Source organism: Amblyomma mixtum, chromosome 2, assembly GCF_055824585.1.
Source record: "Amblyomma mixtum isolate Tamu chromosome 2, ASM5582458v1, whole genome shotgun sequence".
NCBI classification, from domain to species: domain Eukaryota; kingdom Metazoa; phylum Arthropoda; class Arachnida; order Ixodida; family Ixodidae; genus Amblyomma; species Amblyomma mixtum.
In genome coordinates, this window is record NC_143013.1 from 162,550,714 (window position 1) to 162,573,352 (window position 22,639).

A 22,639-nucleotide genomic window follows, 5' to 3' on the forward strand; every position below is an offset into this window, starting at 1 on the left:
GTCCACGTGGCCGTACCACTGTTTTTGCCAACTCATTTTTTTCTCGTGCAGCAGCTGACTGGAACGGCCTTCCCCATAATATTACTGCCATAACATGTTCATCATCATTTTCAAGCACTGTTGATTCCTGCATTTCGTAAACCCCACCCCTTATGTAACACCCTGGAAAAGGGTCTTTAAGGAAAATAAAGTGATGTGATGTGATCTACAAACATGATTTATTACACACACTAGGCCACAACAACAAAGCAGAGGGAGTAATAAATGTTGGACAGGAACGTGCATTATTCTTTACACTTAAAAGCAGCAAACATTTTAAACACATGAAAAAACAAGGATGACAAAGCATCATACTATCAGGCTGCAAGGCCAGGTATATCCTTATGTCTAGAGACCAGATTTTAGGCAAATGCCTATTTTTTTCAAGGCATCATAGGCGCACCATTTTTACATATGAGCATGAATTAGGCGTTCACGACATGTTTAATACACATTTGATGGTGCCATAAATGCCTATTTTGGGCGTCAGCGCCTATAAATGCCGATTTCCAACATTGGTGCCTAAAAATGCCCTATTTTGAAGAAAATGGCCCTGATATATGTTGTGGTTTTGTTTTCAGATTCTCTTTGTTTTCGAATCCATTTCGGTTTTGAGTTGAACCCACACATGGCAACATTAAATGACTTCGTCACTTGGGTGTGGTGAACACTACTCCAACGCCGACTGTGTAGACAATGTCAACCACATCAGCCAAAAATATCGAAATAACCTTTTTCCTGTTTCTGCCGTTTTGTAGTTACAGCTTGTAAACTCTGGCCATTAAAATGGTAGTTGACCAGATGGTGCTACATTTTGGAAAGTACATGAAGTACGTAAGTTTCGTCCACATAATTCCCAGTGGGTTCGAGTTGACTGCAAATTGTTCCATAATCTGGCTGGATAAAGTTTAACTGGATAAAATTTGCCATATTGGTAATCTGCCTTATGATCATTCCTTGTGCCTCATCTGCATGTCATCCTAATCAAATAGCCTTTGGCGGCAGTTTTCTTGGAGTAGGCCGCACTGGACAGCTGAGAGCCGTGCCAGTCGTGCGTGCATACGGAACACATTCATGCACTCAAACAATGTTTGATGCTTGTATGAATATCACTCTTTTGGCGTCACTCCTATGTCATATTATCTCAACCCTTCAATCGAAATGGTTTCCTACAAGCACACTTCTGTAACATCTGTTGGTGTGGAGCGTTCCTTTTCAGCTTACAAGCTTGTTCTCAATGAGAAGAGGCACAATTTTGAGCCCACCAACATGGAGACGTTGCTTGTGTGCTACTGCTTTCATGACTTTAGCAGTGATTACTATATGAACGGTGTTTATTTATTATGAATCCCCAGTGGATGTACGTAGGCCCGTGCTGAACTATATAATTATTTTCGGCATATAAAGCATCACCAGCACTAAGCGGCTACATTTTTAGCATCTCGTACTTATGGTTTCCAGACCCTTTTAATAGCAAGCACCATTTTAAGTCCGCGTGACTTCCGACACTTGGAGCCACTAACTATAAAACGCAGTTTACACAAATGGTGACACATTTATTAATGTTAAAGCACCGTGCATGCCTGCAATAGATAAGTTTAATTCCTATGAGGATGACTCTGAACACATGTCGGATGCTTTAAAGTCACATTTGCGTCAATTGCTAAATGCACGGCCTCTTGTTTTACTATTGTGCACGACAAGCAAATTGTTTGTTTCCAGGTATGCCAACGCATTTTAAAAGGCTTTGTAACCATCTCTTTTGCTCTGCTGAAGCATGCGTGTTGTACGAAAAGCTTCACGACAGCTTTAAAAAGAGTGCTTCTAAGGTTCGCACACAATGGTTAAGATCTCAAATCATTCCGGCTGTTTTTACTTTATGGCAGATATTGCGTGCTGATGTTCGGATCTGATAAGTGCAATTTTGATGCAGTTTATAGTGCCTATTTTTCTTTTTAGGTGCCTAAAATCAAATCTTAACCACCTATTTTTGGCGCCTAAAACATGCCTTCTTGGCGCCTAAAAATCCGGCCTCTACTTATGTCTTATAAATCCCATCAACAGACTTTGTCAGCATACATGGCAATGTGTTCTCTCTTGCATTATTTGCACTAAATACTTTGAAGCATAAATGTTCCAAGAATAAAAGAAACTTTGAGATTAGTGTAATATTGTCACGTAGTTGTGATGGCTGCAGTTTGGCAGTCAGGTAGACAGCAAAACGGCTTCCAAAGAAACACTGTTGGGCTGTTTCACACCCACAAAGAACTGAACGACTCGGCAGCGGTGTAGCAACAAGCGTGCTTGGCGGTCGTCGAAGACAATGCCTGCCGCTTGTGGCCGTGCTCAATTTATAACTGACGACGAACTTTTGACAATGTGACAATATGGAGCAACCTCCCGTCACAATCTGAAGATTGGTGTAATTGCTGCTAACTGCAATGAATTTCATGGCCACAAGTTTGAAAAAAGTTAAACACACTGAAGAGCTACCTTAAAGGAATACAAAAATAAAAATACACTGAAACTACCTTCATGAACTGCACATCATACATCACTACCAGATCAATCTCTTTCCTTCTGGTTGGGCACTTCACACAAGTATGAAACATTATTAATACTAAAGAAAACACATTGCAGAGACACATCATCAAGGGAGTGCAAACAATTATTCTGATCAGCCGGTGGGTGCTGACACTGCATGATATGTAGGACATCAAATACAAGTGGTGAAACAAGAAGCCTTTGGGAGTGAAAATATATACAGCCTGCAATCTCATAAGTTCCAAGTACATAACAATATGAGCCGTCTACCATTTTAACATAACAAGAGCTGGTCTTTTTTGGAGTCAAATAATCCGAACTGTGTATAATAATGCTGCCAATTTGTGCTCGAAAGTACCTAGACATCTGAGGAATGCAGCCAAAGTGTGAATTGAAAATCATTTTTAGCTGCTCGGGAAATGAAGGAACAGGGTGTGGCACACCTAGAGCACATGTCTGGTAGCTGTTTGTGTGCTAAGCGCCAATATTTTTCTTGGCAAAAGCCAAATGAGCTGGGAGCTCCAAATTTCTTTCTGAGCTTCGATAGCACTGCTGCATTATGCACCGTTCAGCGACCTGCATAGGCACCAGCTTGGCTGCTGACACAAGCCGCAGTGCACGGCCAATCCCATCTTCAAAAGGAACCGTGGACACACCCCATAATGGGCCAAACATGCGCGTAGCCTTAGAAAGGTGCAGCAGCTGGTGAACATTATATGTCATAGCTGCCTCACCATAGAGCCTCGCTGCTATCCCTAGTAGCACAGTATGTAACTGCAACGTTGCCACAACATTGCCAATGTTGTACTATGTTGCGCTAACATTCTTCAACATTAGACAATGTTGCTGCAATGTTACCAAGCAACTTGCTGATAACGTTGCTCTGAAGTGGTCTTTTCACATTGCAGCAATATTGTCAAATGATGAATAAATGTTGAACCACATACGATGGCATTGCTATAACATTCATGCTATAGGTTAATCTGCCCTCTCTGGCTATTTCTGAAGCCCAAATAGAAAAGTCGGTACCAATCACTTCCCCTCACCGTGAGAGTATTAATTTGTTTATTAATTTTTACTTCGATTGCAAGTTTGCATGTGGTGTGTATGCAAATGGTGACACTAAGGTAGAAAGATATATTTCTATCTGAAATATTTTTAAACAGCTGGAATTACTTTGTTTTTAATTAAACAGGCAGACAAAATTAAAACTGCCGAAGAAATTTAGTTCTGGTTTCACTGACGCCCTGCAGTCTAATGGTCCAAATCCAAACCGCGGCTACTCGCGGCCGCGCCGAGAGACAAATTCCAATCCTGCGGCGTGCGCTGGTCCGAGAACTCGCGTGTCAGCGGCAGTCATGGCAAGATTTTCACGTTTTTTGTTCTTCTAGTACAGTTTTTTGGCGGTCGTCGTGCCCGCACTGCTGTGTTTCGTTGTGGTTTCACTGGAATTCAGCTGAAACAACAAAGGCTTGCCCAGAGGATGACCTCAATGGTGAGTGATTTCTAGACTTGCATTGTTGTGCTGTGACCTGTGTTGGTTGGCACAAAGCCAGTAGTGTATATATGCTACCCATGCCCTGCGTGATAGTTTGATAAAGTGCTACATTCGTTGTATCATGAAGAGAATGAAGTGTTCGCTAATCGAGGTGTCATTTCGGCAACGACGCCGAAGAACAGCAGAGACTGTTCACGACGAACTAGAAAACTGTTTTCGTCAAGGGTACCCACGATGGTGAGAGCCGGCTTTTGCGGGTACGCATCACGAAATGCTACCCTGTTTGGCAGTTGTCAGTCTTGATAATGGTCATGGCAGCAGATTGTGCGCAACAGGAGCAGAACAGTTTCAAGATGCCTTTTCATCGCATAATGTTATTTTATCCTCTTTATCAGCGCCGATCGAGGACGCAGTTGAAAGCCGCAGTTCTCACTTGTCAGATTTTAGCACCGCTAGCAGCATCCCTGACATAGAAAGTGCAACGTAAGAGTTGTCGCGAATTTCTGACAATGAGGAGTTGGTGGGTTATGAAGATAGGATGACACCTGAGTCTGGTTCCGCTACTCAATGTCTAGAGCACGACTTGCGCGTGTGGGCAATTAATAGCCAATTGCCTGCTTCTCACCTGCATTCCCTGCTTAAAGTGCTGAAGCCATACCATCCAGAGTTACCCACGGATTCTAAAAAATTACTAAAGACGCAGAGGCATAGTGATCCAGCAGTGATGAGCGATGGTCATTACCACTACTTTGGAATTTTTCGTTCTCTGGAAGAACAAGTTGTGCATGTTCCTTAACGTCTGCACTTTGTGCGAGGGCATTACACCAGTTCTCATGCATTCTACTGGAAGATAGCATAGATCCAGCGACATTGTAAGCAAGGAACCAGAATTTATTCTTTCACTTAACACTGACGCTGCTGCATCATGCCAGTAGTGTAGTATTTTCCCTCTCATTCTTAATCAGATGTATACTCTTATAACCAACATTTATGGGACTGTGCAGCGATTTGCACCAAGGGTAAGAAAAGTGAAATATTCATTGGAATTCAATCATCCTTCATCATCATAAGCCGGACTATACTCGCAGCAGGGCGACAGCCTCTCCCATATTCCCCAAATTAGCCCTTTCCTGTGCTAGCTGCATCCACTTGACCCCTGCACCCATCATCAGTTTGTGATCTAGCTTATGTAGCCCACGAAGAATCGGCCGTTAGCAACTATGCCTTTCAAATTGTGCACAGCAGTGAGGCTGAAAAAGACTATAGGCTGGGCCTGCCCTCTTCGCTCAGTTTACTTTGTCGGCCACCTGCCATGGCACAATTGAGGGAAGACAAAGGGAGTGATGTGCAACCACCTCCAGCCGCGTCTTCATCTACAAACGCCCTTGTGGTTTTAAGCAATTGAATGGCCGTCCCCATGGCTGACACCAGTAGGTCCGCTTGTAAGGCAGGATTCAAGCCAGACAGCAGCACTGGCCATTGCTGTGAGATGCGGGAATGGGAATTTTTGTTTGTATATTATTTGCTTGCTTTTGAGGAATTTTAGTTGGCATGAATAGTCGATGTCTTTTTTGTAATGAATGCATTTTTAGCCACTTTCAGAACAATTTGTTGCTCAGGCTGTTAAAATATGCTCGCGCTGCCAGGGAAGGGCGGATTTTTTTCTCACTATTTTGGTTTGAGCTAAGTGACTGGACATAAGTTCTTTGTACAGAGCTGTCCAATGTCTGTGCTCATTGAGGATTGTAAAAGATTTGTTATTAGACGTGTGCCCACCAAGATGCTTATATTAGGAAATTTTTGGTTCTTTCTTTTTTTTTTGCAGGGATGCAGCTTTGCTTGTCACATCATGAATTAGAAGAGACCATCATTGTGAGCAGCTGGAGGCTACCAGAAGATAAGCATATTTTAGACGTGCTAAATTGTTCAGGCAAATGTTGAGAGTACTTTAAATTTGTAGTTTTCCAGTGCAACGGTGCATGACCAAAGAAGGGAAGAAGGATACTTGAAGAAAACAGCGCAGCAACAGGGACAAGAGAGAAGATGAGACAGGTGCTGACTAGTAACTGAAGGTTTATTGAAAAGGAATGCATAAAATATACTCTCTTCGCAACCAAGAGCGTGCATGAGCTGCGCAAACAACACTGATAACCTGTCAACTTCAGTCATGGTGGTCAGGATACAATAGTTCACAATCATTAACAAGGACGGATGGCCGTTCATGGCTGTGAACTGTTGAATCTTGACCACCATGACTGAAGTTGATAGCTTATCAGTGTTGTTCGCGCAGCTCATGCACGCTCTTGGTTGTGAAGAGAGTATATTTTAAGTGTTCCTTTTCAATAAACCTTCAGTTGCTAGTCAGCACCTGTCCCATCTTCTTTCTTGTGCCTGTTGCTGCGCTGTTTTCAACTTGCCGTTTTACTGAAGTTGGGAAGAAGGATAAAACACAGCACTCACTGACAACTGGTTATTTAACGGCGCAGACACTGCTTAAATGCCTTCAGACCAGCGGAGCAGGAAAAAAACAAACTTATCACACCTTTATCATCAAAACTATGAAAGAAACATCATTTCTGTGTTATATGATACAACTGAAGTATTGCTCGCACATTGTGAACCAGCTTTTTTAATATGATGCGTCTCTGTCCCTTCACAAGTGGCTTGCTTCTGCTAAGGATCTTCACACTTGAAAATCTCTGTACAATCACTGCAGTGCTTGACAAGTTTGGAACCTGTCCTCATTCTTTAGATCTCCTGCATGCAGTTTGCATTTACGGGCCTGTAGCATTTTGCCTCCATCGAAATGCAACCACAGCGGCCAGGATAGAACCCGTGTCTTAACAGGCCAGCAGCCGAGCACCATAACCACTGAACTGCCGTGGCGGCTCATGTATGTGTGTGTGTTCCGTAGGGCTGGAAAACTATGAACTTAAATCAGTGATGCTAACCAGGCCAACAACTAACTCTGCTGTTCATAATACCTCTGCTCCTTGTTTCTAAATGGCCAATTAGGTGGCACTGCTACTTTGTTTATTTGTTGCAATTTTGTGCACAAAATGAATGTCTTATATTTGGGAAACACAAAGTCCAGGTGGTGTATGTTTGCAAGGTGTGCTATTGTTGTGTAGATAGTTTACTGAAGTGTTTTGTATTTCTAACATGCCAGTTGAGAGGTGTGTGTGCATTTTCATGCTATGGTAATGTGCCTAGTAACTGTTTAAAACATTAGCTCTGGTTCTTGTTCCTGAGTAGCTCACATGTGTGCTGCACATCCCTTTTTTCTTAGCTAAGCTACTTCATCAAATTGCATGTTGTAGGTGTCACCATGCATGTATATCTTAGAGCTTAAAGTAAGTGCTCTTGGAAGTCATCTTAAGGTGAATTCGCACGGTGGACTGAATTGCAAATCTTGAGGGTGAACTGTGCATTATGTGGCTTGACGTCACGAATTGACGCCAACCAATTGGTGTCTGCAGATGGAAAGAGGAGGGCGTTTTTTTTCTATTAGGACAAGATCTGCTGTTTTCATCTCATGTGTGAATGCTTTCAGAATGCGGACACTGCCTTTACTTTAGGTGATGCTAGAGATCTTTTTGCGACCTCATCCGTTGTTTGAATATACCGTAAAAACCCGCGTATAATACGAACCCGAATATAATACGGGGCTAAGATTTAGAGACGCGAAATGGGAAAAAAAGTTTCACCCGCGTATAATACGAGTAACACAAGCTCATAGAAGACATTTATTCAAATCGCATCCCGCACTTCACTTCAATTACTTTGTTCTTCAGTTGCGCTTTCTTCGAACATTTCTTTGTCCGACAAATCATCCCAAATGTACTCATCTTCCGTGCCATCGAGGGCGTTCGAGATGCCGCACTTCTTAAGCCCGCTTCAGCCGCCCGGTTGGCGTCACTGCAGGCTCACCTGAGCGCATCCACTCTGCGTAGCACCGCCTGACTGCGTCCTTGAACGGTTTGTTTACACAACCATCAAACGGCCGCGAAAGCTTTGTCGCATTCCGCTGCACGCGAAAAGGGCTTCTTTCTGTTGTGGCCATCCACGAATGCTTCCTTCGACGACACCAAACTGCCTCCCGGCCGCACCGTTGCCGATGTTCTCCGCAGCCAAAATCGCTTGAAAGTAGCCGAGTACTGTTTTCGAGACCGTGACATCGTGCTCTCTAAAACAATATCCACTTCACGAAGCGTGCCTTACATGCTAGCACGTGTGTTGTCAACAGGCGCACGGCACACCGTGACCCCCCGGCGCACCCAACGGATCAACAAAGAAACGACGTCGTGACGTCGTTTGTCGAGAGTAACGAAGCCAAGCCGTAGCCACGCGCCAATAGCGAAGCGAAGCCATAGCCACGCCACAAAAACGAAACCAAAACATCGAGCAACTTCGAAAATTTTTGTTCGGATCCGCAAATAGTACGAGGCGGAAATATAGGACGCTAATTATGGGAAAAAACCTCGTATTATACGCGGGTTTTTACGGTACCTTTGATGTGCATTTTGGTGTAAGGACATGAACTCTAACTATACCTAATTCACAGAACTGGCCCCAGCAATGACATCCATCAATGGGGCTAGTGGCAGTGGGCCAGACGAGTTTGGTGAGCGAACCTTCTTGTGATGCATGCCATTTTTTATTTTTCATAATCAAATCGGCCTAAGAAAATGTTCACTGCAAACAAAGGATTTGTCCAATGAGCGCCTGTTAACCCTGTCCTGTGCCACTTGAGGGCGCCTTATCCCCTGAAACTTCTACTCTCATCCTTCCACCATCTCTGCTGTGCCCCTAACTTTGACTGTATGTGCTACATTGACCTTTCTTGAAATTGGTTACATACCCTTCCCAGGCCCCATTTCTTTCTGTACTTTTTATCTCTACTTTGTGTCGCTCTCCTACTCTACTGTGTGATTACATCTATACCTTTCGATAGCTTGCCGTCCTGCCTTCAGTTGCATTTCAAGCCTTTTCATTAAGCTTCATGTTTCTTTCCCATAGTTATCTAATAAGTAAAAGCTTTTTAATTGATTGACATCCCCTTTCTTATGAATTAACAAAATATATTAGCATTATTCTGGTCGTCTGGTACATTCAAAGTTGTTAGGCATTGTACCGTGTACAGGTTGAAAAGTTTTCTGGCACAGTGTTCCTGCTGTCCTTCAGCAGATGCGCAGTTAATTTAACCTGACGTCTTTTTTTTTCTTTTTGCATTGCCTATGATACTTGCTGTACTGTCCCTTTCATTTTTGGCAGGATATGCGATTTTTCTGAACTGCTCTCGCTCCGCAGTGTTCTGCTGTGTCTTTAAGGCTCGTTTATGGGGGTTCAACGTCCCAAAGCGACTCGGGCTATGAGGGACGTGGTAGTGGAGGGCTCCGGAAATTTCGACCAGCTGAGGTTCTTTAACGTGCACTGACATCGCACAGCACACGGGCCCCTGGAACTTCGCCTCCATCGAAATTCCATTGCCGCAGCTGGATCGAACTCTCGTCATTTGGGTCAGCAGCCAAGCGTTATAACCACTGAGCCACTGCGGCCACGGTTGTCACTTGTCACTTAGCCCTCATTATTTCACCAGTTATCTTTTTAGCCATCAGTGTTAGTGTAGTTTGAAAGGGTGTGCGCTAAAAAAGACGTACACAGGGAAAAGATAGAGACGACAGGAAAGAAGCGCAACTTCCACCTTTAATGACAACAAAAGAAGCCAGGCGCACATATATATCCGCTGATAAACAGATATGAGCTGCGTGATGGAGCGTGACCCCATCAACCAAACATAAGACAGCGCAAAAAATGCATATCTAAGTGACATTAAAAGAAACCCAAGAAAGTGAACATATCAAACACCTGCCGAGGTAAGGTAAAAAAGTGGGATTCGTATCGGCTGACAACAATGCATAACAACATGGGAAAACAGAGCTGTATGAAAGACGACACTGAAAAAGAGGATAACACCATAAAAAAGGCTAACAACATGACGAAATTTTTAACAAAGAACAAGTGAAAGATGGAGATAAAAACCGTGTAAAGGGTGGTAAATAAAGGCACATTGGAACATCTAAAAGGACACTAAAACATAGAGAGGCGAACGGGTTAATAGTCTAGATGTACCCATCCAGAAAGGCAAGTTCATTTCTAGACAGGTTAATGGAAGGCGTGCTAACACACTTGTCTTTCCTGAGGTGAATAAAAAAGGCCTCGATTACTTCTCTTTCTGTCTTGTCCTGAGCCTTAGCTAGAAACTTGGTTTCATTAAACTTGGGGTAGCAGTTCTGGCAACTGCTGCAGTGTAACGGAAGGTTACCTCCAGACCTGTTCTTCATGGTGACGTTGTGCCTGCGGGTGCGCTCATTGAAACATTTCCCGGTTTGACCCACATACACTTTGCCGTACGTCAAGGGAATCTCGTACACAACATTGGCAGTGCATTGTGTGTACACGGTTTGATGCTTGATATTACAGGCCTTCTTAACACGCTTCCTGGTCACCATCGGACATAATTTCGCCAGTTTGCAAGTAGCCGAAAAAACCAGCCTAACCCCGTGATGAGACGCAACTTTCTTTAAATTGTGTGAAAGACCATGCAGGTAAGGTATAACCTGCACAGGTTTCCGTTCTGTTTGATGTTTAGCATGCTCCGAGTTTTTAATTTTTTGCAAAAGGTTTTCAGACATGTTCGTGACCAGATTTGCAGGGTAACCTGCAGCAGAAATTCGGTCGATCTGGCACTGGAAACTTTCACCTATCTTGTGGCCGCAGGATTTTTCTAATGCAGATTTCATGCAAAGAGATACTATGCCAAGCTTTACCAGCTTGGAGTGGGCACTATCATAGGGCAAAAGTGACTTCTTTGAGTGCGGCTGATAAGACCAACACACATGATCATTTGTAAAAATAAGCTGTAAGTCAAGAAACTGGAGTCGATCATGATCTGCTCGTTCATGCGTGAATTTTAGACCCCTCGATGAAGAACAGAAGGTAGTGAGAATTTGGACTACAAGTGTATCAGAAGCACAGTATGAAGGTGCGTTAAGAAGGACAAGATAATCGTCGACGTATCTGAAAATACGTGTTATCCCTGTGTCCTTCAAGCTAGCTTCAAGGCGCCGGTCAAATGACGCCAGAAAAATTCCGCATAAGACCGGTGCGACTGAGGAACCTATACAAATTCCGGCTTTTTGCAACTAAAACTCATCCTGGAAGCAAATAACAGTGGAATCCAAATAAAACAATAGTAGGTCCAGAAATTTTTCAGTTGTGACACCGGCAGAATTTTGAAACCTGACTTCGCCAAATTCTTCCAAATGTTCACGAACAGCATCCAACAACCCGTCGTGAGGCACAGAGTAAAATAAGTCCTCAACGTCAATTGAAAAACCAGTTGTGGCCGATACCTTGCCTCCCTCCAGTACCTGCACCACTTCCTTTGAGCTTCGAACGCGGTAAGGGTAAGCGCCAGCTATTCTGTCCAGTTGGCACCGAAGGAAGTCACCCACAACTTTTTGCCACGTATCCCTTTCAGACACAATGGCACGTAGTGGACAAGCAGGCTTATGCGTTTTACCTGAAAAGAATATTTCGAGGCATCCGGTCTCAGCTCCTTTGACCGCCTCGGAGCATGCTAAACATCAAACAGAACGGAAACCTGTGCAGGTTATACCTTACCTGCATGGTCTTTCACACAATTTAAAGAAAGTTGCGTCTCGTCACGGGGTTAGGCTAGTTTTTTCGGCTACTTGCAAACTGGCGAAATTATGTCCGATGGTGACCAGGAAGCGTGTTAAGAAGGCCTGTAATATCAAGCATCAAACCGTGTACACACAATGCACTGCCAATGTTGTGTACGAGATTCGCTTGACGTGCGGCAAAGTGTATGTGGGTCAAACCGGGAAATGTTTCAATGAGCGCGCCCGCAGGCACAACGTCACCATGAAGAACAGGTCTGGAGGTAACCTTCCGTTACACTGCAGCAGTTGCCAGAACTGCTACCCCAAGTTTAATGAAACCAAGTTTCTAGCTAAGGCTCAGGACAAGACAGAAAGAGAAGTAATCGAGGCCTTTTTTATTCACCTCAGGAAAGACAAGTGTGTTAGCACGCCTTCCATTAACCTGTCTAGAAATGAACTTGCCTTTCTGGATGGGTACATCTAGACTATTAACCCATTCGCCTCTCTATGTTTTATTGTCCTTTTAGATGTTCCAATGTGCCTTTATTTACCACCCTTTACACGGTTTTTATCTCCATCTTTCACTTGTTCTTTGTTAAAAATTTCATCATGTTGTTAGCCTTTTTTATGGTGTTATCCTCTTTTTCAGTGTCGTCTTTCATACAGCTCTGTTTTCCCATGTTGTTATGCATTGTTGTCAGCCGATACGAATCCCACTTTTTTACCTTACCTCGGCAGGTGTTTGATATGTTCACTTTCTTGGGTTTCTTTTAATGTCACTTAGATATGCATTTTTTGCGCTGTCTTATGTTTGGTTGATGGGGTCACGCTCCATCACGCAGCTCATATCTGTTTATCAGTGGATATATATGTGCGCCTGGCTTCTTTTGTCGTCATTAAAGTTGGAAGTTGCGCTTCTTTCCTGTCGTCTCTATCTTTTTCCTGTGTACGTCTTTTTTAGCGCACACCCTTTCAAATATGAATATGTACCAACTAGCCCGTCAAAAAGCTTTACTACTGTTAGTGTAGCAGCCGATCAACTCTTCACTGAGATGTGTTTCTCATAGTATTAATGTTTCTACAAGTTTTAATACAGCATAACCCTGCTGATGTACTCCTCACGGGACTAAAAAAAATTGGCTGTGGCTTAGCTCAGCTATGCCAGACATACGTAGCGAGAGGTAATGGACCTTCAGAGGCTAGGCGAACTCGTCGAGCTGCATCTTCACGGCGTCGCTTATTCAGACGTTCTGCACGTTCTTCCTCGGTCTCGTCGTATTTGCCTTGTTTCGTTCCAACAGCTAAGCTTGGTTTGTTTCAGCCTCTCCGACTCGCTCTCCATCTCTGGCCACAACAGCTTCAACGAACCGCCCTCTTATACAGGCCGCTGCTCATTCATTCATAAATCTTTAATCACAAGGATGACCTGAGGCCCAAGGGGGAAGTGGGTTGGTTAGGTGAAGGTGAGGGTGTCGGTCTCTGACATGAAGTCTAGCAGGGCACTGAGCTTGCGCTTGGCGTCGGTACTGGGGGCCGTCCAGTCATCGTATGTCTGGATGTGGTAGGCAGAGGTGTAGCAGGCGCAGAGGCTCGCAGTGCCAGGACAGGTCCAGATCAGGTGGTGCAAATCAACAGAGTCAGCAGGGCAATCGGGGCAGCCGATCCTGGTTCGGTGTCATCGACTCGGGATGTCTGGGGTGTACGCTGCACCGGCTCGCACCTTGTGAGCGAGAACTTGGGCCGGGCGAGAAAGTCCAGAAGGAATGGATGGAGTAATGTCTGGGACAAAGTCCCACGACAAACCCCTCTGCTCTTGTTAAAGGCGTGTGATGATAGAGTCAGGTATTATGAGCGGGATGGGAGAACGATAAGGGTGGTCCGAGTTGGTCGGCTCACGTTAAGGCAATGCCGACGGTCTTCCTCTAGCTGCGCGCCAGCAGCCTCGTGGGCAGTCCTGTTCCCGGTCCCTTGTGCGTGATTTCTGGGTGTCCAGTGAATGCATACGTAGACCTGGGAGGTCTCTTGCTGTGCCTACTGCTATCTCTGGCTCTCCTCCTCCTCTGAGGTTGCACCAGATGGCGCGGCTTCATCTGGCAACGGTTGCTAGGCAGCGGCGCAAGAAGCGGTGTGACCACGGTGTGACCACCGCCGCAGTGAAAATGCTACTTTGCGACCAATAGCTCTTGCTGCAAAAAAAAAAATGCAAGAGCGAGGAAACATTAGAGGCAGGAAGTAGGACAAATTGAAAAATGAGAGAACTGAAGATCTAAACACATTTATTGCAGTGCTGGCACTTGAAAAAATCATGCAGCATTGTCTGCTGCATTTTCTTACGTCCGGTGAGGACTACTCATTTCTCCAGAATTTACGGGGCTATGTGGCTGTTGGGATCATTGCAAACATACTTTCTGAGAATGTCTAATGCCGCTACAGCCAACATAATGGTTGGTTCCAGCGGAGGCTAGCCCTCGTCCTCTTTGTTGCCACTGCTGTGTGCATCCAGAAGTCACAAAAGATGTGATGAGGTGCGGAAGGACAAAATCAATCGCGCCAGCCACACTAACACTAGCAGCACAATTACAAAGAAACAAGGATAGGTGAAGAAAAAATTAGCTGTGGTTTAGCTCTGATTAAACATGGCGAGAAGCGGTAGCTTCATGTGGCTGCGCTTTGCAAAGCTTTGTTTGTTTCTAGTTTCTCGGCTTGTTGAAAGATTGTTGTTTCTTTGGACTTTGCCGCACGTAGCTACGTGAAACTACTGCTTCTCACCAGGTTTAACCGAAGCTAAACCACAGCTGATTTTTTCCTATACCCGTGGTGTTAGATTTTCTGCGTGTGGAGCGCTAATCTTCCTCTTTGTATTCTTCGTTTTCCTCTTGTTATTCCTCTTCAAACTCCTCTCGAAATCGCCTGTCACTGATCAATCATGAATCGCTCGAATCACAAATTACCATGATATTGCATGAGCGCCTGTGTAACCTAGCAGTTAGTATACAAGAAGCACATATACAGGGTGTCCCAGCTAAAAGTAACGAAGCTTGTAAAAAAGAGGATGATCCCTAGCCGAGTGAGACCAACTGAGGGTTGTTGCCAGTCGCGTGTCCTAGTCTGTAGTATTTTTTTTTATTATGCAAACATGATTAATTAGCAGAGACTAATTAGCTAACTTTTTAATTATTGCCTACAGGAAGAAAGTGTCAATGCAGGAGTTGTAGATCCCTTTGAAAAATAACCGTTTGCCGTGTTTGCAGCCAAGTACCACTGATACAGCTTCTTTTATTTGACTTAAAAGAAAGCCCGCGAAATACAAAAAGAGCCACGTGATAGGGAAGCAGTTTCAGCGCTCCCAGACGACCAGCCAAGCAAAGACATTCGCTTATCTTTGCAACGTTGTCCCGAACGGGGTTCGGCGTTTTGTGATGGTTGCGAGATATACGTAATTAACTCTCGCATCGGCGCTAGGGCGACCGTTTCTTCAGCGCGTGACGGTGCAAGTTAGCGGCACGGCCACATTCCTATCACTCGAGGCGAGGTTACGCGTGAAAAAGCGCTCCATGCGAGCCGCGCTTCACTTCCTTGAAAAGCAGCACCCGCTCACTTTCCATGACGCATAAGCAGTTCCTGGTGCATATCTCGCCACCTCCTCAAGACGCCAAAAGCTGTACGGGACAGCGTTGCAAACATAAGCGGATGTCGTTGCTTGATCGCTCGTTTGGGAGCGCTGTAACTGCTTCCCTATCACGTGGTTCTTTTTGTATTTCGCGGGCTTTCTTTTAAGTCAGATAAAAGAAGTTGTATCAGTGGTACTTAGCTGCAAACAAGGCAAACGATTATTTTTCTATGGGATCTACAACTCCTGCATTGACAATTTCTTCCTGAAAGCAATAATTAAAAAGTTAGCTAATTAGTCTTTGCTAATTAATCACGTTTGCATAATAAAAAATACTGCAGACTAGGACACGCGACTATCAACAACCCTCAGTTGGTCTCACTCGGCTAGGGATCATCCTCTTTTTAACAAGCTTGGTTACTTTTAGCTGGGACACCCTGTATATCTCCAGTTTTATTGAATTGTCACACCGTGGGTCTGAAGCTTAGTGGTTAGCGCACCTGGCTCTCGCCCAATGGACCTGAGTTTGAATCCCACTGATTGTGAGGTTTATTTGTTTGTTTATTTTATTTGTGGCAGACTTGAAGGTCATGTTGCGTACATGGCGATCTCAGCCGTGCACCTGTAGCAGTGAAGCTACTGCTTCAAAAAAGTGCAACCACTGTGGATGATGATGGCACAGCCTGTCTGAATGCCGTCTGCCTAACACAGTGGTGCTAGACATGCCAGGCCAAGTAAAGCCGCTTTAGAAGTTAACATATGACTGCCACTGTTTCTCATTTAGGCTGGCATGGGGTGTTATTTCACAAGTATTACTGTGTAGGTATGTGGCCGAAGTTACAATGCAACGAACAGCAGGGTTTATAATGCATGGAACCCTATTATCATCATGCCAGATCTAGACCACTACAATGTGTAGCAGCCAGGAAAATGCAGCACCCATCAACTCAGCAGCGAGGTTCTACTGTGCAAAGCTTTCACTGTTACCTTGAGAGCAAAATACTTAATTTTTTTCATTTACTTGACAGCCCACAATGTCAAACTGAACTCAGTTTGCTTTTGCTTATATGTGCTGCTGAGGTGCATTGATATTTGTGTACTTCCTTTTCTTGTCAAAAAAGTATGCTCAGCCGAGGAGATGGAGAGCGCCGCGGACTGCCAGCTCCAGCTGCCTGGTGGGCAGGACACTGTGATAGGTTCTGCTAGGGATGATGGAAAGGTGATTGTGCGTGTTCTTAAGTCATATAGTGTATCAAATACCATAGTAGAGTGAGTTAATGATTCTTAATTAAATTGGGGCTGGTACATAGTGAAATGGGTACAGTTTAGAGGATGATGCTAGCTTACAGTAGAAACTTATACTAGTCCCAGTAAGTGTGCCGAAAAGGGTAGTGTGCAAAGCATAGATGTGTGGTTTCAGACAATATCATGTAAGGCACAGGTCAGCATTTCTAGTTTGTCATTTTTGTACTTCATTACCTGACGATGCCATAATGGGTCTGCAGTTATTCTTGTCCTGAGGAAATTCTTAGTACACAAATAATTTTTGATCATGAGGAGGCTGCCTTGTTCTGTCAGGTATGCCTAGTTGTTGGTATGTGAAATTTATTCTCATTTCTGAAGTTTGTTTGAATTGGGGCAGAGAACATTATTTCAACTTTTGGCGGTATTTGACTCGGAATGAAGAGAAGCTAGAACTGTCAGAAGATTGTGCTATATATTTCATGTTGCACGCAAGCAATTTCTTTTTTTTCGAATTATAAGGCTAGAAATAAAAAATCTACTGATTTTGGACACTGCTCGCTGTAAAAGAGTGCATTCATGCCTACATAATTTTTATGTTTTTCAGCTGTTTGTTTTAAGTTATGAAATATTTAAAATCCCTTGATTCATTGCTGTTAATGTGTACAAATGCGAAATTCTCCACGTTTGCTGCAGGTCTATGCAGGCAGTGGGCTCTGGATGGAGCCTGGTGCCTGGCAGATGCTCCTGAGAGCACCAACAGACTCAATGTTCTGCCACGGTGCTACTCAGGTGTATTGGACACCTGATGAGCTGAAGAGCCGCAGCGTGACTGGCGTGCTTTCAAATAAGTGCCGGTCTCTTGGCAGAACAGAGGCGAAACCGGCACTTACACCGGAAAAAGTCTTCTCTGAAAGGTGCTAGTGCTTTTTTTTTCTTTGCTTTGAGTAACACCTAGGCAATCAAACTTTGCTTCAGCCAAATACAGTCCCGCTCACTTACAGAAAGCGTGATAGTCATGGAGATCCTGTTCATTGTATCCGAGGTTTGTAACAACTGCAATGTCCTTATTGCATCCAAAACTGCAAAGTCGGGCAAAAGTGACGTTTAGTTTTTGCAAGGTGTGTTATGCCCATACGTTTCTTCATGCAGGCTCTATCACAGCACTTTCAGAGATCTCCACACTGTTTGTGTGGCTCTCGCTAAGATCCGTTCTGCCAGTAACCTGATTTATCTATTTGGTTGTGAAATTAGCGTTCTCAACGACTGGTGGCAAGTCATTGTGCGCGTTCTCCGATCTTGCTGCGACAAAGATAGTGCAATTGACATATCTGCACAGAATGTATAAATAGCATTGCCCGTTGTTTCGAGTAATCTCTGTCTTTGGTTTTCATGCAAGCATCTCAATGCATCCAACAACACACAGCAGACGCGGAGTGGGTAGGCCCATGTGTCGTCAGCAATCAGAGGTTGCCAGACAAGCAGTCAGTTCGCAAAGGAAACGAAAATCGTTTTAAAGATATCTGCCGCACGGAATCAACTGAAAGTTTTGGGTATTGTAATTTAATGTGTTGGGAATTAAATGCTACAACAAGGGTATGCACGAAAGTAGGCTTCATGGCCCCTTTAATGGCGAACATTCGTTTCTGTGTTTTTACAATGAGAGTGGTAATTCTGAATCTCACTTTTGCATTTATCATGTATCTAGTTGTGTTCAAATGTGGCCTATTTTGTGTTCTATTGTGCAGCTCTGTTTCATATCTACATGGGAGACATACCAAAGGAGCTTGCAGAGAAGAGACTGAAAGCCGTGCGCATGCACCTCTCACAGAAGCTGGGGGATGTGCAACGAAAAATTGGAGGTCATGATGTGTAAATTTATTTTGCCACTTACCTATGCCGAAGCCGTCAGGCGTCCCCGCCCAGAAACGTTCGTTTCGTACCAGCATCCACCCCAGTCGACACCATTTCGTCCTGCCTGGCCACCACCACAACGTTTCCGTCCATGGCGGACACCGGACAACCTACCGATTTGTTATGTCTGCGGCATTCCTGGCCATGTGATGCGTCCCTGCCGCCGCCAAGTGTTGTCCCCTGCTGCCAATACTGACCCTCGAGGTTACGCCTACGCCCCTCCCCAGCCTTTTCACTGCACTTCGCCTTCTGAGACCACTGCTTCCTCCGATCTCAGGCCGTCTATTCGCCGCCGTGCTCCATCTCCGCGTCGTCGCTCGGTTTCCCCGATGCGCCGTCGTCCCTCTTCCCCTTCGGAAAACTAGTGCCCGCAGTTCCGGAGGCAAGAACTGCTTGCTCGTCACCAAGCTCACGACCTCGACTTTCTCCGACAAATTTGATCGCGGTTTCTGTGGAGGGCACCGATGCTTTCGCGCTTGTTGACACCAGTGCTGCTGTATCTGTACTAAGTGAGAAATTGTGCCGCCAGTTACGAAAAGTGATGACTCCGCTATATGGTTTTATGCTTCGCGCCGCTAATTCGCAACTTATTGCGCCTTTGGGGGCATGTACAGCCAGAGTTACTATTCAGGACGTTCTGTATATTGTTGAATTCATCGTCTTCCCATGGCCGTCTCACGACGTCATCTTAGGCTGGGACTTTCTCTCCCAACATGACGTTGTCATCGACTGCGCTCGTTCCGAAGTCGCCCTTCTTCCCTTCGGCGACGACTCTGTGAACGCTTCCACTAACTTGTGCTCCAAGCTGACTGTGGCTGATGACGTCATGATCCCGCCGTGCTCTGCTGTGCTCGCCTCTGTTCATTGCGACTCTGGATCCAACGGCCCTGTCATCTTCATCCCGTCCGACTCCTCTGCTTCTCGCCACTGTCTACCCCTGCCTTTCGCCGTGCTTGCCGTCTCAGCCGGCTGCAGCGCCTTGCCCCTGACGAATCCATTCCTGTGCCCCTCCACTCTTCTTCGTGGTGAATGCTTGGGATGTGTCCAGCCTTTCGCTTCCGTCGTCGCCTGGGACCCTTCTGAGGACGACTCCTGCCGCCTGCAAGTGTCTTCACTTACTTCCTCCTCACCGTTTCCTGATCCCGTTCCCGAGGCCGTCTTTGTGGGCTCAATCGACACAAATCTTTCGCCACCGGAGAAGACCCAGCTTGCGGCCCTGCTAGATAAGTTTCGGTCATCGTTTGACTTCTCTCACCACCGTTTTGGTCGCACTTCAGCTGTTACCCATCGGATCGACACTGGCGCCCATTCGCCGTTGCGCCAACGCCCATATCGCGTCTCGGCCACCGAACGCCAGGTTATCGACACCCAGGTGAATGATATGCTGCAGCGTGGCGTCATACAACCATCACACAGTCCTTGGGCTTCCCCCGTCGTCCTTGTCACCAAGAAAGACGGCTCTATCCGCTTTTGCGTTGACTACTGGCGCCTCAACAAAATCACCCGAAAAGACGTCTCTCCGCTACCCCGCACCTCCACCAAGATGTAACGGCCTTTATTGACAGTTGTGAAGGCCGGTTAGAGCGGGCAAGGACAGGTCCGGTCCCGGAACAGTTCACGCTCTCGTCTCGCGCCGCGCGTCGGCTCTGCTGCTTCAGCTGCCGATCGTCGTCTTCTCATCTCGCGCCTCGCCTCGGTTCTGCTGCTCTGACTGCTGATCATCTTCCTCTTTACAGGTTTCTATTTATAATAAAGCTTTCGTTTCCCCTAAATCTGGTTGTCAGTATATATATCGTAGGGCATTACAGACCCTTTTGGCCAGCTTAATTGGAAAATATTATTAGTAGCAGGCGCTGCCTTTTTGCAACAGCTTGCGATGCACTAATCGAAGAAGCTATGTTATCATGCGCAATGTGCAGCACACATTTCTGAGTGATGAAAAAACTTATCTATGGTGCGCCATTAGGACTGGCGTCCCTCATTAGGCCTAACACTATCCCGATACCTGCAAGCAGGATCTGTGCCAACAGGCCGACGCCATTAGAACCAACAGGTCTGACACCGACAGGTCCATCACCATCAGGTCCATCACCATCAGGTCCATCACAACAGGCCCGACAGGCCATCACCAACAGGCCCGACAGGCCATCACCAACAGGCCCGACAGGCCCATCACCAACAGGCCCAACAAGCCCAAATTACGGGTTCCTTCAGCCTTCAGACCGATAGGCTGAAGGAATTTTTGACTGGGCGTGCGAACAAGATGCGGCGAGTGCGAGCCGCTGTTGCATATCAGCTAAAGTGTGACGCAACTATCGGCGTAGTTTCGCAAAGCAGTTGATATCAAAGTTATCCGCTTGTACGGGTCACAGTTAAGCCCTCAGTTTCGTGCAAATCTCCGTCGAGCATGCCCGCGTCAGTCAAAGTAATGCATCGCAGCTGCTCTCAGTCCTACCGGTCACGTCCAACATATCCTTGATATGCACCAGCTTGAGGTACGGTGCATTTCTTTGCCCGTTTTGTCGCAATTAAGAGATTTTAGCTGGCAGCAAACGAAATTTCATTCCGTCAACAGCGTCGTCTGCGCCGTCGTCTGCTCCGTCGTCTGCTAGAACATCCGGGGCACCCTGGGTGATGGGATCACAGGATCGCAGCTTCTACAAAAGTATTTAAAAGCGCTTTAGTGTTCGCACGTAATAAAAAAATAAATTTAAAAAAATTGAAATATTTTTCTTCTGAACATAATTTAAATATTAGTAGTAAAAAAGCGCATTTGAGTTGCAGTTTTTCAACGACGCAAAAACAAGGGCAAAGCCGCTGGCGCCGGCGCCATGTCAGTGCGTGCGTTGCCTCGCGTTTTGTGTTATTTGGCTTTTCATGGCATTGTTTGAGTGCTTGTGCGGCGGACATGTGTGAAGAACAGAAGTGTGTTTTGGAAGCCAACGACGAGTATTACGCCCAGTCAACATCGGTGAGTTTGGACGGGCAAAGCCATGAAGAAAGGCAGCGCTACGACGTCTTGTCATCTGGAAAGGCAATGAAGACGACGGCGCGGTTTTACTAAGCCTGGATGAGCTGCATGATTGGTGAGTACCGTCACCGCTTCTCTATTACTGATCTGTATTCACACGCGTTATTAGTGTGCGGCTATATAGGGATGGCAGTGGAGGCAGTCTGCGTGCGGTTGCCTCAGCTATAATGCGTTGCCTGAAAAGAACGGACGTATAGCCTGCGTGACAAGTCTTGCTTCATAGTCTATGTCTGCGTTTAGTACTCAGGTGCCGTGGTAAATAAAAATGCCACCAGAGATCACAACAGAGTTATGCGGTCGCTTGCTAGCGCTGCGAAAAACTACAGACAATGTTTACTACATTCAACTGGCATGGATTTGTACTGCGTAGAAGACGACGATCAGTGCCGCGGGTGAGAGCGCTTTTGCGGGGACAGCTGAGAACAGGCGAGGGAACTGACAACGGGTGATTTTGCTCGCGGCTGGTATCCATCGGATGGATTTGTGCTATTTAGAAGATTATTATGAGCGGCAGTGCTGCGCGATGAAGCACTCGCGCTAGGCGAACTGCGAACAGACGACGGATGGTTTTGCTCGGTGTTGGTGCTCATCGGATCAGTGCTTACTTCTTAATATTCGTCATGCAAATTATTTTGAAGACAGTGATCGCATGTGGAAGGCTGGCGCATATGTACTAGTCATTTGTAAACTTTTTATCTGTGCTTCCCCATTGGAACAGAATTTGCCAATATTATGTCAGTTAGGTCGTTCTTGTGTCTTCCCTGAACTGTAGGCGTCCATGCTTCCTCTCCTTCAGGGCACTGAACTGTTGGGGATGCAACTGCACACTTATTTGGGATTTCAAGCTTTTTGCTGTATGCCTCGCTTATGCGGCCCGCTTTCAGGTCGTTCGCAATTGGTGATGGTTTGTTATTCATTTTCACTTTCTCTTATTTATTCTTGGTTGACTGCCGGCAGCAGTTCTCCGCGCTCGGAACTGTTCCCAGGCACGGAACCCTACCCACAGACCTCCCTGCACCTCACTCACCAGTGTTCTTCGGTATTTTTTTTTTGCTCTTGCCCCTACTTGCATT

General features: G+C 45.6%; 2 protein-coding genes across 4 annotated transcripts in view; both read left to right on the top strand.

The window, feature by feature from the left end:
• Window positions 1-8,542: 8,542 nt before the first annotated feature.
• On the top strand, window positions 8,543-18,490 carry LOC149361444 (uncharacterized). Its single transcript, XM_089569514.1, has 4 exons — window positions 8,543-8,705; window positions 16,501-16,598; window positions 17,318-17,538; window positions 18,370-18,490. The coding sequence occupies exons 1-4, from the start codon at window positions 8,660-8,662 to the stop codon at window positions 18,488-18,490; spliced, it is 486 nt and encodes a 161-aa protein (XP_089425640.1). The 5' UTR covers window positions 8,543-8,659.
• A 2,879-nt stretch (window positions 18,491-21,369) lies between these two features.
• The window catches only part of LOC149361445 (uncharacterized), a 68,707-nt gene continuing 67,437 nt past the window's right edge, over window positions 21,370-22,639 (top strand). The window contains exons 1-2 of one of the 3 annotated variants that reach the window (XM_089572682.1): window positions 21,370-21,621; window positions 22,524-22,605. In XM_089572682.1, the coding sequence (XP_089428808.1) occupies window positions 21,606-21,621; window positions 22,524-22,605 (98 nt within the window). In that variant the 5' untranslated portion in view covers window positions 21,370-21,605. Of the gene's footprint in view, window positions 21,622-22,297; window positions 22,606-22,639 lie in introns of those variants that run through there. The other 2 variants (XM_089572684.1, XR_016288956.1) reach the window with 2 other exon arrangements.

Bases quoted from the DNA above. Each gene is read 5' to 3' on its own strand.
- LOC149361444 (XM_089569514.1), top strand. From the start codon at position 8,660: ATGACATCCATCAATGGGGCTAGTGGCAGTGGGCCAGACGAGTTTG. The intron at 8,706-16,500 runs GTGAGCGAACCT...TTGTCAAAAAAG, and splicing joins CAGTGGGCCAGACGAGTTTG to TATGCTCAGCCGAGGAGATG. The intron at 17,539-18,369 runs GTGCTAGTGCTT...TCTATTGTGCAG, and splicing joins GAAAAAGTCTTCTCTGAAAG to CTCTGTTTCATATCTACATG.